The sequence below is a fragment of the Carcharodon carcharias genome, chromosome 2, assembly GCF_017639515.1.
Source record: "Carcharodon carcharias isolate sCarCar2 chromosome 2, sCarCar2.pri, whole genome shotgun sequence".
Classification (NCBI taxonomy): Eukaryota; Metazoa; Chordata; class Chondrichthyes; order Lamniformes; family Lamnidae; genus Carcharodon; species Carcharodon carcharias.
In genome coordinates, this window is record NC_054468.1 from 172,020,240 (window position 1) to 172,037,442 (window position 17,203).

The 17,203-nt window shown below is 41.4% G+C and overlaps 1 protein-coding gene across 2 annotated transcripts in view; it reads left to right on the forward strand.

Annotated features, from left to right (window-relative positions):
- The window catches only part of LOC121275395 (polyribonucleotide nucleotidyltransferase 1, mitochondrial), a 94,121-nt gene that overhangs the window by 44,947 nt on the left and 31,971 nt on the right, over positions 1–17,203 (forward strand). For both annotated transcript variants that reach the window (XM_041182951.1, XM_041182952.1), the window contains 3 exons: positions 12,718–12,754; positions 14,507–14,573; positions 14,683–14,772. In XM_041182951.1, coding sequence (XP_041038885.1) covers positions 12,718–12,754; positions 14,507–14,573; positions 14,683–14,772 — 194 coding nt within the window. The remainder of the gene's footprint in view (positions 1–12,717; positions 12,755–14,506; positions 14,574–14,682; positions 14,773–17,203) is intronic.

The window sequence follows — 17,203 nt, forward strand, 5'->3', positions numbered from 1 at the left end:
CATTCTTACCCTCCCAGTACTTATTCATGTCTTTTATCTTCCAACGCGGTGGTCCAGGTTTCCCACAAAGTGGTTTTTGCATGTGGCTGTTAGGTTCCACCAGTGCACCCAACTAAGTGAACCTCACAATAATGAGCAATATGCACTGCTGGAGTTACAATGCCTGTATCATTTTCCAACTCCTCATCTTTGTCCTCAGAATTATCTAAAGTGGATCTATGCCCAACACCTTGTTCCTCCTGTATGTTCAAAATTTGCTGCTGCACAATGTTGAACAGAGCGCAACGCGTCATGACCATTATGGAGACCCTGGCTGGTTAGTACTGAAGGCACCTCGAGATCTGTCCAGGAACCTAAAGCCCATCTTCAGCATGCCAACGTCTTGTTCAATGATACATCCAGTGGTCATATGGCATTCGTTGTGTCACCCTGAGTCTCATTCATCAGATTTCTGAGACGTATCATCATTCCCATTTTAAGTGGGATATCCCTTGTCTCTGAGAAGCCAGCAGGAAACTCTGTTTCAAAATGCAAACAAGATCTGGAAGGGTGGGTTGCCACAGGATGAAAGCATCACGGTCGCTGCCCAGGAATCATGTGCATAACTGTGTGCAGTCGATGGTCCCCTACACCTTTGGGAATCGCCTGCTCTGAAGAAGTCATACAGACTCAAAATGTTAACTCTGTTTCTCTACCTCCACAGATGCTGCCAGATCTGCTGAGATTTTCCATCATTTTCTGTTTTGATTTTGCCTACTCATTCTGACTGGCATCATCACAGGCAAAGCTAATAAAATTAGTGGCCCTGTAAAACAAACCAGCAGTCACTTTTTAATGCATTTGTTGCCAATTGCAAGATCCTGAAAATGTGTCTGACAGATTCCTGGAAGGATCCAGAGGCAAAAATGTTGAGGCCAATGGTGACTTTGTCAGCCATTAGTAAAGTTCATTTGGCAATGGGTCTTACTGCAGCAGGTCTATAAACATCTGCCGTTATCTTACACAACATTCTGAGCCTCCTTGCATACTGGTATACTCACACATCAAGGCAGCTTATACTCTGCTTTAGACCTTGTGTGCCATGTATGACCTCCTGCATGCTGCACCTTTCTGCTGACACCTCTCCCTGTGGAGCTGCAGAACTGTGAACACCAGGCTGCTGGTGCTAGTTATCTTGGTCCTCATCCAAAGTCTGGTCCAACAGTCTAAGTAGCAGAACAAAAATAAAAATATCTGGAAAAACTCAGCAGGTCTGGCTGACCTGCTGAGTTTTTCCAGGTATTTTTTATTTTTATTTTTGTTTTGGATTTCCAGCATCCGCAGTTTTTTGCTTTTGTCTAAGTTGCAGATCTGATCTGATATGTCAGATCTTTAAGGTGTACTTGACACCTCCAAAGTATGTAAATTATCCACTCAGCATGTGTATGGAACAGTTTACACACACTACAAGCAGGTAAGAAAGCAACTCTAAGAACTGAATTCTTACTGACATTTTTCCCTTATGTTTCAACCCCTTCATTTGTTACTATACTCACCTTGTTTTCACTGGCGAGCTCCAGGAAGCCATGAACTCCCATGTCAATATTGCTGTAATTAAACAGTTAACATATGTCAGTTGACATCATGAAGGGATTGTGGCATACAGCTTAACGCATTGGAATGAAATGCAGAATTCAGCAGGTAGGAGCTGGAAAGAGAGGTGTGGGAAAGAGATGTTCCATTTTGGGAAGGAGTTATCTCATTGGGACAGGCTGCACCTGAATAGACACAATTGCATTTCTGTCCAACTTAACCCACACCCAACTCCATGCATTCTTCCAACTTAAAATTACCCCCATTGTTCCAGAAAGCTGACCCAGATGCAGTCTATAAACTTATTGCTTTTACAATTTGAGCTGTCCCACTTCTCCCAGCCTATGTGAAGATTAAAATTGTCCATTGCAACTGCATTGTTTTGATAAGAAATTGGAGCAGGAGCAGGCTACATGATTCCCTTTATCAATTCGTCCTGTAAACAACTCCCACCATAGAGCTTCATCCTTTATTCCTTAATTTTATCAATGTATTTCCACTGCCTGCACATCCTTACTGAAATCTCTTATGTTGTACCACAGTAGTTGTCACTTTTATCAATATTGCTGCTCTTCCCAATTTCCCTGACCTTTCTAAAGATCTTTTAGCCTGTAAACATCCTGGAATGCATAAATAACCCTGGCTTCTTTTCTCTACTGCAAACCACCTGTTTAAACCACTCCCCAATCTCCACCAACAATGTGTAAGGAGCTCATGGGCTTCTTTTTCACTAAGATTGAGACCATCTGATCAGCTGCCTCTGTCCTATCTCCCCTTTCCATTAGTCCACCAGGGCAAGCTTTCTCTAAAGTTCCCCCTGCTTTAGCCCTGAATCTGCATCTTTCTCTAGTTTCTCTCCTATCTCCCCACCTCCTCCACCATGCCCACTCTAAGCTCATCTGTCACCCACCTTCTGCTTCCTAGAGCCTACTCCCAAGACTTGCTGACTATCCAGCTTCCCTTCCTGGCCCCCATGATAGCATTATTGTTAACAGTTCTCTTTCTTCAGGTATTGTCCCTCTCTCCTTTAAATCGGTGTTATCATCCCTCTCCACAAAACAAAACCCTTGACCACACTGCCCTTGTAAACTACCACCCCATCTCCAACCTGCTCTTCCTCTTCAACGCCCTTAAAGGTGTTGTCACCTTCCACCTTTCCTGGAGCTTGATGTTTGTGTCCATCCAATCCCTGGCACAGTACCAAAATGGCACCTATCAAAGTCACAAATTACATTCTATGTGACTGCAACAAAGATAAATTATCCCCCCTCATCCTTCTTGACCTGTCTGCAGCCTTTGACATGGCTGATCACACTGTCCTCCAACACCTGTCCACTGTCATCCAGCTGGGTGGGACTGCTCTCACCTGGTTCCATTTTTATCTACCTAATCATAGCAGTGGCTTCTGTTCCTGCTTGTGCACCATTACTTCTGGTGTCCCCCACGGATCTATCCTTGGCCCCTCCTATTTCTCCTCAGTGGCATCATCCAAAAGTGTGGTGTTGTTTTTCACAGGCACTCTGATGACACCCTGCTCTACCTCACCATTACACCTCTTGATTCCTCCACTGTTACTAAATTACCAGACTACTTATCCAATGTCCAGTACTGAATGAGCAGACATTTTGGTTTGTTTGTTTTCGGTCCCTGTTCCAAACTTCATTCCCCAGCTACTGGTGCCATCCCTTTCCCTAGCATCTGAGACTAAATCAGATTGTTCACAACCTTGTTGTTGTAACCCTGAGATAAGCTTCCAGTCTGTTGCACCATCACTAAGACATCATCTTATTCCCACCTCCATGACATCATGTGACTTTGCCTCTGCCTCAGCTTATCAACACCGAAGACAATAGTCACACCTTTGTTCTGTTATGACACAGCAGTGTTAAAGGCTGAGCTGTTTAAATCCCAGAGGGAAACTTGAACAAATGTCATAACCTATGTTTTCAATTGGTAACAAAACAGAAAATGCTGGAAAAACTCAGCAAGTCAAACGGCATCTGTGGAAAGAAAGACAAAGTTAACATTTCGAATTCGTATGACTCTTCAGAGCATTCTTCACAGTCATACAGACTCTGAAACGTTAACTCTGCCTTTCTCTCCACAGATGCTGTTAGAGCTGCTGAGTTTTCCTAGCATTTTTTGTTTTTGTTTCAGATTTCCAGCATTTGCAGTATTTTGTTTTCTTCAATTGGTATGTTTGAGATGCAGCTCTCAATTCAGTAGTAAGACCACCAAGCCTCAAGGTTTTTTATATATAATAAAGTTAAACATTTATTAATTTAACAACTAATTAAATACATACATGTGTCTACAAATTATTAGCATAATAACTTTTAAACAAATCCCCAAATGAATCATTCCCAGGTAAATCTTCACCAAGGCAATAATAACCCATAGACTTTGAACAGACACCAGGCAAAGTACATTTGACCTTACGAATTCAAAATGAGGTCCCTTGCAATTTGGTTCCTTTACAGACACAATTGTAGGGCTTACAAGCTGCTTAGATCTTACATGCCTCTGCTTCACACACACAAACTCCTCTTGGTTTATACCTAGCTTTCCCTTTTAATGTAAATTTTCCTGTATTACTAGTTTTAATTTTACCTCTCCTAACAATAATTCTTTCATTCCACCAATTTTGTTAGTAAATTAAACACATTGCTTGGTGTGTCCCAGCTAGGAGCAAGATTTTACTCCCACTTTTGAATGTTTTGTTCAACAAATGCAAATGTACATTTTACCTTCTCCTCCTTACGTTTATCTAATTAACATCTCAAAACTACGAAACATCAAAGCACCCAGACTAGCTGGCTTTAATCCAGTTAAGCCACAGACACACATGCACACAGACCGTACTACAATTCCAATTTAAAAATAATTTCAAAAACATTATACACATTAATATCTCTTCATGATAGTTCCCTCTAGACTTGACTATTCCAGTGCAGACCTGGCTGGTTTACACCCATAAATTTGAGGACATGCTGTTATCTATGCTGCTACCAGTGCTCTAACTTGCATCACATGCACCTATCACACCTGTGTTTGCTGACTTACATTGGTTCCTAATCAAGCAATGTCTTGATTTTAAAATTCTCATCCTTGTTTTCAAATCTCAATGGCTTTGCCCCCACTACGTCTGTAACCTACTCCAGCCCAGAGCGCTCAGATATCTGCTCTTTCCCAATCTTGGCCTCTTAAGTATCTCTAATTTTAATCACTCCACACCACTGATGGTGTAAGCTCTAGAATTCCCTTCCTACATCTCCCTGCATCTCTACCTCACTTTAGGATACCCCTTAAAACCTATATCTTTGACTAAGCTTTTGGCTATTTAATCTAATATCTCCTTATGTTGCTTGGTGTCATGCTTGTTTTATATAGCTCCGGTGAAGCGCCTTGGGGCATTTTATTACATTAAATTTGCATTATAAGTTGTTGTGGCATATTTATTTTCCAATTATTCTCAGCTTGTAGCCAGTCTCTCTGATGGCTACTATATCATAATTTAAGCTGAACTGTTGCTTATAACTCACTTGTTTTGTGCTGCATGCTTTTGTGTACAAAAGTCTTAGTTATGCAACTCTCCCTTCTCTGCCCAAATGTGATGTGTGTTTTTCTCAAATCATTTGTTGATGATACTCTGTACATTCTCACTATAACAATTTAATATGTCTTTCATATTTTGTTTGTCACCTTTTGTATCTTAACCTTTGCTCTGAGCCTTTCTCTTATCTTTAGGTTGCTATTATTTTTACCTGAACCCTCCCTCCACTTTATTGGTTTAAAGTCCTTTTATATTCCTGTTTATTCCTTCCACTAGTGGCTTGGTCCCAGCTCTGTTCAGCTGCAGCCTGTCCCAGTGGTAAAGCTTATTCCTGAAATGGATCCCCTCTTTCCCATATCTTGCCTTTCAGCCAGGCAATTACTTTCCTAAGCAAAAACAAAAATTGCTGGAAAAACTTAGCAGGTCTGACAGCATCTGTGGAGAGAAAGACAGAGTTAACATTTCGAGTCCAGATGACTCTTCTTCAGAACTAAAGAAAAGTAGAAATGTGGTGAAATATATACTGTTTAAGGGGGGTGGGACAGATGAAGCTGGATAGAAGGCCAGTGATAGGTGGAGGCAAAGAAGAGATTGCAAAAGATGTCATAAACAAAAGGTTGTCGATACTGTCAGATCTGCTGAGTTTTTCCAGAAATTTTTGTTTTTGTTTCAGATTTCCAGCATCCGCAGTATTTTGCTTTTAAATTACTTTCCTAAACTGTTTACCCCTATGCTAATTAGCACGCGTCTCTGGTAGTAATCTAGATATTGCCATCTTTAAAGTGCAATTTTTTAATTTAACTCTAAGCCCCTGATATTGCCTTAGCAGGATCACCTCCCTGTTTCTTCCTATGTCATTGATTCCAACATGGACTACAACAGCTGATTTTCTCCCTTCCCTTTCTGAGTTGCTTTCCAACTTTTTTTTTACACTTCAGTGAGATGTGGGCATTGCTGGCATGATCAGCATTTGTTGCCCATCTGTAATTTCCCTTGAGAAGGTAGTGGTGCACTGCTACCTTGAACTGCTGCAATCCATCTGGTATAGGTATATCCACAATGCTATTAGATAGTACCAGGACTTTGACCAAGGAATGGTAATATAGTTCCAAGTCAGAATGGGTTTTGGCTTGGAGAATTTATAGGTGGCAGAGTTTCCATGTGCCTATTACCTTCATCCTTCTAGGTGGTAGAGGTGATGTGTTTGGAAGGTGCTGTTAAAGGAAGCTTAGCAAGATACTGATACCTTATCATAAGGTATGATTCGGTGAGTATGATTATGCCTTGTTGCTTGGCTAGTGTGGGACAATACTCCCAATTTTGGCACAAGTGCCCCAGATGTTAGTTAGGATCAACTGGGCCAGGTGATGCCGGGTGATCTGGCTGCTTTTATTCCTTCTCGAATTTTCTGTAATGGCTTGCTGGGCCATTTCAGAGGGCAGTTAAGAGGCAGCCACGTTGTGAAGGTCTGAAGTCACATGTAGGCCAGACTAGATAAGAATTTCCTTCCCTGAAAGGCATTAGTGAACCAGGTGGGTTTTTATGACAATACAATAGTTTAATGGTCACCATTGCTGAGACTAACATTTAATTCCAGATTTATTAATTAAATTTAAATTCGACCAGCTGAGGTGATGAATTTTGAACCAGTGCCTCAGGACCATTAGCCTGGGCCTCTGGATTATTAATCCAGTAACATTGCCGCTATGCACTAGCTTCCCCCCTGCTACTCTGAGATATTCCTTAACCTGCCAACATACCCTTCTGGACTCTTGATTTTTTACTGTAGAGAATACCCTCAATCTCTCTGGTTACCTAATCCCATATAACTGCAAGCCTTCTATTGTGCTTCCTCTCCACCTTAATATCACTTGATTTGATGCTGCAGCTTCAGTTCTGTCAAATTTCCTTTTTTTTCTACTTTGGATTTTGTTACAGAACCAAATATTCAGCTGGCTCTCACGATAGCGCTCTTCATATACACATTTCCTAAGGGCAATTTGCTTAAGATTAATCTATGGAAAAGCAATTCCCTATGCGCTGCAATAATACAATTAAAAGGTGAACCTTGACTAAGTATAATCTGAGTTAGTGATGAGTTTTTTTTAAGCACTAATCTTTACTGAGGCTGTACTTTTTTCCAAATTTACATTTGATATAATGTGGAAGGATGGTAGAGCATATTGTTAGCAGCAGAAATTAATTGAGAATGGGTCTTCCCTTTGATTGTATGCACGTTTGATGAGTACTGCTGATCTCTGATCTAGCTATCGGGTGGATTGTCTCACATGCATGCTGGAATTCACTTTAGAGGAAGACAAAAACCACCAATACAACCTTGAAAGAGGCCACCTCGTCTCAGGTGTCAGATTGTAACAATGGGATGTCCTATCTCAGCAGAACAAAAAGGAATCCATGCACATACAAGTTTGCACCCTGATTCAATAAGGAAATAATATCAAAACAATGAAAAACCGGAGAGAATGCTTTGATCCGCTTGTCTTCAGGCCAGGGTGGCACTGATTAATCAACAGAACTTTGTTCTGAATGGAATACAGGGGGTTGTTAGGTTACTATGTATAATTTTTGAAAATGAAATAGATTAGTATTTGAAAAAGACTTGAGAAATCTGGCTTGTCATCTTTGACAGGAGGTGTCTCAAAGGAGATCTTATACACGTATGAAAGATAGGAAGATTAAAAGTTTGAATAAGGTAAATCTGGAAAATCATTTAGACTTAGAGGGCAGAATTTTGCCCTTGATGGGCGGGCCCCACCGGCTCGGCGGCGGGTGGACAGCCAATCGCCACCGCTGCCATTTTAAGTGGGCGGGCCGCTTAAGGCCCCCCCAGCTTGCTGCCCGACGGGAAGTGCTATGCGGGGAGGCGGGGGAGATTCCCCAACTGCCAGAGTGCGCCCTTTTGCACATGCGCGCGAAAGATCGCACATCTCCCTGAGACTAAGTGCTGTCTCAGGGAGAGCGCTGACAGTGTTTGAAACTTTAAAAATAGAAAAATAAAAAAAATTATTAACATGTCCCCCTCATGTGACAATGTCACACAAGATGGGACATGTTAATAAATATCACAGAAAATTTATTAAGGTTTTTTAAAACAGACATGAAACCTCATCCCCCCGGTGGATGAGGTTTCATGTTTTTTCAGAAGCCCGCTGGGTTCCTGGCCTGCCCACCAAGGTTGGACGGGCAAGGCCTTTAGTTGCATTAATTATCCTGTCAATAACCTCAATTGGCAATTGACAGGTCTGCGGGCAGACAGCTGATCTGCCCGCCTTCCTGAATATCTAAATGGGGCGGGATGACGTCGGGGTTCCCTCCCGACGTCGTCCCGTGTCACTTTCGCGTCAGCGAGCGGGGTCCACCCCCAGCTCACCGACGGAAAAATTCTGCCCACAGGATGCCCTGTGTCCATAGTGTTACCAGGACGTGCTTTTTTTTTTATTTAAAAGAAAAGATACAATTTCTAATTCTTTTCTGGCTGGATTTTAAAAAACAATAAAGTGTAATCCTATTCAGAAAATGGATGACCGCCTGCCAGCTACAATATACAAACTTGAATTCCACAAAGTGGGATGAAAAGGAAAAGACACTCCCCCTGGGGAGCGTGAAAGAACCCCCATCCCCTATTGGCTTTTACACTATCCTGAAACCTTTCAAAACTTTCTGAGATGAGACGTCAAAATGCAGTTACTTGTTCTAAAAACAATGACGGCAGCAGGTATGGATTAATCAAATTCCTCTGGAGCCAGCAAGACTTTAAGAACTGTTTACCAAGCCAGAGTTCACAGATCAGAATGCTATACTGAAAGGCTGCAATGCAGTTCTTTCCTCTTGCTCTTGCTTTCACCCTCAAGTATTATGCCCAGATTTGCAAAGTAACCATCCTGAAGAGAGAAATCTACTGCAAACCAAGATCAAAAGATCAATAAAGTGTGGAAGTTTGCTCCAGGAAGATAACTGGACAAAATGGCCGCAACATGAATCACTGTATCAAAACTAACCAAAGGACAGCTAATCATATACTCCTTTGTTTTATCTTCTTCACTGACTGTAAGAGAAAAAGTCTTCAAGCTTATCTTCTTATTCTACCATCTATACTAGTGTGTGTATGTGATGTATGAATGGTGATTGCAATCTACCTAGGTTTTTTTTTAAATTTGGGAAATAGGTTCAATAAACTCAGAAACCTGTCTGACTAATTCTTTATAGCCTGAAAGTATAAATATTGGGACTCCTGCAGTATTGGCAAAGCACATCTTCTCTCTAAATTCACAAAAAATCCCTGTTAAGCTCAAATCTGGAGTGGTAGAAAAGGGCAGTCATTTCACCCTTCCTAAGCGGTCATAGTGATAGACACTGGTTTTGTAGCTGGCTTTTTGTGGGACATGTCGCTAGCTGAAAGCCAGAGCATCTAGCTTGAAGAGGCGCCACTCTACATCAAGCATTGCTGACAAGGAGACTCTTCTGCTCCTACCGTCTGACATACATGTATTGGAAGGATTTACAAGTTGGCAATCAACAAGTTTGGCTGTGTTATGAAAGCATTTTCCATGGCCACCAAGGGAGTGGGATTCGAACCCGCACCTTCTGGCTGAGGTAGGGATGCTACCCACTGTGCCACAAGGAAAATTATCTTAAACTAAATTGTGAGAAGAGGGCAACAGGGCATAGGTTCAAACTAGTAAATGTAAGATTAAAATGAGGAAGTTCTTCCCACAAACAACAACAGCAATAACAATATGCAATATGGTATCTTTAATGTACAAAATTGTTTCACTGTGCTTCACAGTAACATAAGCAGATGAGAAATGGACCTTAAAAGAACATATTAGAAAGATTAAAGTGGTAGGTTTAAGGAGATTCTTAAGGAGGATACAAGAGGTAGAGAAGAGGAGGACTTGAGAGGTAACTTTAGAACATTGCTTCTGGATGGCTGAAGGTGAGGCTCGCAGTGGTGGTGTGAAGAGGGGTGCACAAAGAAATAGACAAAAGAACAAAGTTTGGGAGTGGATGGTTGTAAGGCTGGAGAGGTTATGGAGCTAAGAAGAGCCAAGGTCATAAGGCTTAAAACTTAAGGATGAGAATTTTAATTTTGAGGTTTTGGGGTGCTGAAGCCAATGGTGAGTAATGGTGGGTGAGAAATGTTGCTGGATAGGATACAGACAATAGAATTTTGGATGAGCTAAAGCTTATGCGGGTTGAAAAATGGCAGAACATTGGAATAATCGAATCTGGAGGTGACATAAGTGTATCATCAGCAAGATGGGCTGAGGCATGGGTTTCTGCAGCAGATGGGCTGAGGCTGTGAATAACATATTAAAGAAGGAAATAGCAATCTCCATTACAATGTGTGTGGGTGGAAGTCCAACTCTTGGTTGAATAGGACAACAAAATTACAGTTTGGTTCAGCTTGATACAATGACAGAGGAGAGAAATTGAATTAATGGTGATGATACAAAGTTTGTGGCATAGGCTAAAGTTGATGGCTTTACACATCTGATAAACAGGGAGAGAAATTGTCGCTTTTCAAAGATTGGATAAAAGGCAATCTGTTCGACAGCACAGTTGCTGGAGAGATCTAGAGAGGTAGTGGAGAAGTAGACCTGGGTGTTGTCAGCTTGCTTATGGAATCTAACCCCAAGTTTGCAGTTGATATCGCCAAAGGGCAGCATGTAGAAGAATGTGACAAGGATAGATCATTGGGGGCATTAGAGAAGAAAAAGAAGCCATTGCTACAAGTGCTGTTGGTACACTCAATTGGTAAAAGTGGAACCTAGTAAGAACAATTCCACAGAACTAAACAATGAAGAAAAAGCCTTGGAGGATAATAGTGTGGTCCACCATGTCAAAGGATAGACAGAGGTCCAGCAGTATGTGGAACTATTGAGTACCATGGTCACAAGTCACAAAGGGAATAATTTAAGACTTTGGTTTGTACTGTTTCAGTGCTGTTGCAGGAATGGGAACAGGATTGGAAAATTCAAACATGCATTACAGGAAAGATGTGCATGTATTTGGGAGACGTCAGTACATTCAAGGACTTTGGAGAGGAAAGTGGAAAGGGAGATGGGACAGTAGTTTGCAAGGACTGAAGATCTCGACACACGGAATGGACTCTCAGAGACAGTAGTAGAAGGAAAATGTCACATAATGTGAAAAACAATGGTGTAATGGTAACCTTTGGATGGATGCAATAATATTGACCAATGGTCTTCCTCTTCCAAAGTTAATCTTTAGCTATTGTTATTGTGCTTGTTCTCATTGGGTAAATGAGTCTTTTGAAGTGGCATAATAGAAGATTTTGAAATTATGAAAGGGGTTGATGTATTTTATCCAGACAAATAGTTCAAACTAGCAAAAACTAAGGAATATAAAAAGATTAATAAAATCAAATAAATTGTGAACTAGAGAACCATTTCATAGAAGGTGATGTAAATTATTCAGGGATGCCATTGAAAAAAACGATATGAATGTATTCAAGAGACAGCAGGACCTGTTTTTGGAGAAAAAGTGGATTTGGGGATATGATAGAAAGGTCAAGATTAACCAGAAATAAAGGGCTTGTTTTCCTGTTTCCTAACGTTTCCTGATTTTTATGTTGATGATTAGAAAATTTGATGACACCAGTCATTGTAGGGTTTAGCAAATTATAAAGTTACAGACTCCAAACAAAACCATGGGAGTAAGCAGATATACATTGGGAATGTGAAAGAGGAGTTTTAGTTTTCATCCACAGTGGAATGTTTGCCTTTTACAACATAAAAAATTTTAAACGTTCCCTTTGCAGCCAACAAGAAGCTGCACTTAGTCCACACCATGGGCTGAATTTTTAGATCCTAACGATGACGGGCACGGAGGTGGGCAGGCACATAAATTTGCACCACTGGCCAGCATGCTGGTTTGCCAGGTCCATCCCACCCCCGGCCATTTTCCTGGGGATGGAATAGTTATGGTGGTTGGGGGTGGGGGGGTTGTGCAACAGGCCTACTGCCTGAAAGCAGCAGATAGCCAATTGATCTCATTAAAGGCCTGTTGTCAGAGGCAGACTGGAAAATTCCTGGTCCCCGGTAGTTTCGGAGAAACGTGCAGCTGCCTGGAGGCAGCCACCCGACTGGACACCAAAAAGGCTCGGACTCCAGGCAGACTTTAAGGACTTTCCTTCTGTCTGGCTTCACAGTAGTGCCCTGGCTGTTGAGGCCACTTTCCAATTAAAAGTTAGAGAGAGGATGCCTCCATCTTGGGCTACCACTTTCTCATTTACCTGTAAAGGCCAGCTTCCCCTCCTTTACAGCTGGAGGGCCTCCTATTGGTCCTCCAGCTTCAAGAACCTGCCATTCATAATTGGACAGCAAGCCCACCCTCTGACCATTAATTGGCCAAGTTGGAGAAAATTGGAGCCAGAAGATTGCTCCCTACACAATGCGGGCTTCTAAACCCCATTTGACCATGATGGTGGGGTTCTGAAGCCCACAGGGAAAATCCTGGCCCATGTCTGCAGATAAAGTGACTTTCAAATTTTGCTAATAAATTATTATGCTTTACCCAAACTAATGTTATAATTTTTACTTATACAGTGGGGTGAAGGAAAAAAATTTCATGCTGCACTATGAGGTAATGTAACCTTTTTTGGTGTTTCAGATTACTGCAATAGGTTTTAATTTGTTTTATTCATAAATTACAGTTGAACTTTCAGTGAATATGACAGATCAGTGCTCTCTGTTGAATCAAAGTGCAATATTTATAATAGCCATATTTATAATTTACACCTCGTCATTTGTTTGCATAATTCTTCCCTGTAAGTTTCCTGTAGATAGCAGATTTTCAGTGTAAATGCATTTGCTTTTGGAGATGTTTGCACAAAAAGAAGTCATGCTTAAATCCATTCCTCATCAAATGAGTTAGCAAAGGATTTTATGTGGAGATACATATTCCAACTGATCCCACTAAGCAACAGGGAGAAGTTGGTAATGCAGCTTCTGCTATAATAAAAGCAGAAAATGCTGGAAACTCTCAGCAGATTGGGCAGAGTCTGTGGAGAGAAACAGAATTAACACTTCAGGTCGATAGCCCCTCATTTCTGCTTTCTTGGTTGAAATCCAACATAGTACATAGAATGATTGAAACTTATTGAGAGACTTTGTTATACCGTTCCATACCCAGCCTCTGCAACAAATGTTTATTTGAATAAAAACATTTCCCGGCTGACAAACCCTGTGTTTTTTAAGTACATTTCATATTTGCAGCAGTTGTTTATTGATGAATGAACTAATGAAGTCAGAGTTTCAAGTGGTTATAAAAGTTATTTGCAGTTACGCAACTTATTCTTCCTGTAAATCAATATTCCCTGCCATTTTTCAGCCTTGGCTTATTGGCAGAAGATCGTGCTCCAGCCCCACTTCAGAGAATTAAGTATGTAATCCAGGCCATCTCTTTAGGGCAGCACTGAGTAGAGTGCTGCACTGCCGAAGATGCATCTTTTGAGTAGAATATTAAATTGAGGCCCCATCTTCCCTCTTAGATTAGTATAAAAGATTCCGTGGCACTCTTCAGAGAATTCTCCCCAACATATGTCACTTAACCAACGTCACTAAAATCAGCTTATCTGGTTATCTATCTGATAGTTGCTTGCTGTGTGTAAATTAGTTGATACATTTTCCCTACATTGGTTGTGGGCTGTCATTTGCTGTCTAATACCAACTGCAACTTCAGGATGTAGTGTATGTGCTGATGAGCGCAAAATTAGCAGTTGCAACACAGGCTGAGTTGTGATACTGCCTCTGCCCATCACCCTACCCCACCCCTTCACCGCCCCCCTCCCCAAACCCCTGTTTTGGAGGGGGGCCTTTAAAACTCTTTAATGTGATTTGCTGCTGGACAGCCTGATGACATCATTATTGCTTTATGCTGTAAATGTCCAGTAAAGAAAGTTGCAGTATCACTGTACAACGAGAGAGGTGAAATTCTCACAAGAGATTACCAGATCTCTTGGCAAGACATCCTTCGTGGTTAGTAGCAAGTTGCCCTTGCTTCGCCAGAGACCGCAAATTCCCAGCCATTAACATGTGTATGTGGCGAGAAGAGAATATCATCAAATTCACTGGTGCTTTGTAGTTGGTAGTCAGGGAGAGCTAGGATTGTTAAGTGCCTGATTAGCACTTAATTTGGCCGGCCTTCCTGAAAAGAGGCAATGCAGTGCTCCCACCGGCTCTCAGTAGGTGGGCAAGACACCCATCACCTCCATTGAATATCATCCCAGGAGTGAAAATTTCTTGATATGCTTGCTTAGAACGCACTTATGTAAATTTGTTTTTTGTTTGAAAGCATGTTTGTCCTGTTCTAATTGTATCATATTTGTTATCTCAGTTTCCGCCTTATGCAACAAATGAAATCGGAAAATTAGTTGGTCAGAATAGGAGGGAACTAGGTCATGGTGAGAAGAATGAATCATTTTGTTTAATTCACAGAATTACTGTTTATAAATTTATTGTACATCTTTATTAAAATATTTATTTATTTCTATTAAAATGTTATCAATTTAGGTGCTCTTGCAGAAAAAGCATTGAAACCTGTGGTTCCTAAAGAATTTCCATTTACAATAAGAGTAACTGCAGAAGTACTAGAATCTAATGGTAAGTTATTGAATGGATTAGTCACAAGTTCAAACAACAGCGCCTTATGTTTGCTTTAAATCCTTTTATTTAAATCCCCTAATTTATCTAATGTACCAATGTTCAAAAGCCTCTGTTTTGCTTCAAATAAATGAGAGTTGTAAGTTCAAGGTGATCCAAAAATGTAAATTGTTAGCTGTAGTTGTGCATTTAGTTAGACTTGTCCTTGCACATTTAGTTTTTTAAAATCTTTGCATAGCAAGTTGCTGTGAGTGCGATCTGACAATCTCACAGTGAGGCAAGTCAGGCATCTGGGACCTGAGTGAACAGGGCAAGCTACTGTGCATCTCCTTAAGCAATCAGATTGAAGGATTGGGAAATTGATTGGCACAAGGTCTGAGAAGGAAGTGTAAATTAGAGTGGCTAAATTCGATGACAGATCGGGTACAGAAAGAGAGGGGTAACAAAGATTGGATTAGGAGCGAGCACAACATTTTTAAAATTAAATTTAAAATTTTACATTTTTTATCGCAAATAATCAAAACCTGAAGGGATGAAACTGGATAGTTAATTTTCAGTGCTAGAAAGTTGACTGACGATAACTAACTCTTATTATGTTGTACTTAAGACTGAAACAGTCAAGGATTGGTCTTCTCAGTTGTGATTGTTGACATGATTTCTGGAGAACTTGAACACCATCCCACACCCCCAATGTTATAACTGCTAATACACCTAGCTGGAGCCTGGTGCCAGAAGTATATTTCCTCCCTGTTGCCAGCTGTTTTTTTATCAGCTTGTTGCTTACCTGAAGAAGATCAAAAGCTTGGAGAACAAGCAAACTAAGATTGGCAGAGTTATGTGGAGAGGAGAGAGGACAAGAGCTCAGAGGGCCAGGGAGGGGCTCGGGGCTCAGAGGGCTGGGGACGGGCTTTTGGGGGCTCAGGGCTCAGAGGGGATGTGGTAAAGGACACACCATGACCATGAACAGCAGTGAGTTGATTTCCATGAAAGCTTGGTGTGTTTTTGGCAAATGATGTCTTGGACAGGAAGAAATCCATAGGTTCTTTGACATTGTCACTATTCACTTTGTGATGAAAGGATGACCCACCCCCACTCCCCCTGCCATCCCCGCAGTTTATTCCCAGTAAACGTGTTAAAATTTGTGACCCACATACAATACCCCATCCAGTCATTGCAGCTCTCACCCTCAATGTTTAGTTTGACAGAGTGATTGTGTATATATTTCTAGTATTCGTTCAATCCATGATTTCATCCTGTGAGAGTGACTACCTCATGGCAGCATTTTGACCAAGTGTAGCACAAAAAACCCCTAGTATAACTGAAGACTATGGGGAACAGAATGGAAAACTCTGGCTAGAGTAATACCTAGCACAAAGAAAAATGGTTGTGGATTTTGGAGGTTGATCCTCTCAGTCCTGGGACATTGCTGCATGATTTCCTTAGAGTAGTATCTTAGGCCCAACCCATCTTTAGCTGCTTCATCAATGACCTTCCCTCCATCCTAAGAGCAGAACTGGGAATAGTCACTTATGATTGCACTATGTTCACTTCCATTCGTAATACCTCAGATAATGAAGCAGTCCATCCTGACAGGAGGATCTGGACAGTATCCAGGGTTGGGATGATAAGTGGCAAATAACATTCTCGCCATGATACTGCCAAGCAATGACCATCTTCAACAAGAGAAAGTCTAAGCACCCCAACTGTCAGCATCCTGAAGGTCACCATTGACCTGAAACGTAACTGGACCAAGCACACCAAAACTGTGGCTACAAGAGCAGGTCAGTGGCTGGGTATCTTGTGGTGAATGTTTCACCTCCAGATTCCCCAAAGCCTTTGTGTACTGTAGGTGGTGGAAGTCAGGATGTGATGGAATACTCTCCACTTGCCTGGATGAGTGCAACCCTAACAACACTCAAGAAGCTCAACACCATCAAAGACAAAGCAGCCCACTTGATTGACTTACCCACCACCCTCAAAACACGCCACCAGCACACAATAGCTACACTATCTGCAAGATGCACTGCAGTAACTTGCAGAGGCTTTTTCAACTGCACTTCCCAAAGCTGTGACATCTAATCACCACCACCTCCAAGTTCCGCTCCTAGTCTCACACCATCCTGACATGGACATGTACTGCTGTTTCTTCATTCATCTATGGAACTCCATAGCTAACAGCACTGTGGGACTATCTGCACTACCTGGGTTGTAGCAATCCAAAATGGTAGCTCATTACTGCGTTCTCAAGAGTAATTAGGGATGGGCAATAAATGCTGGCCTAGCCTGTAACACCCACATCCTGAAAATGAGCCAGTACATTATTTTTTAAATGATTGCGTGTATTACAGTACATTTATGTTCTCCAATGTTCTCTTAGCTGGCCTCTCATCTTCCACCCTCAATGAAATTGAGCCCACCAAAACTCTGCACT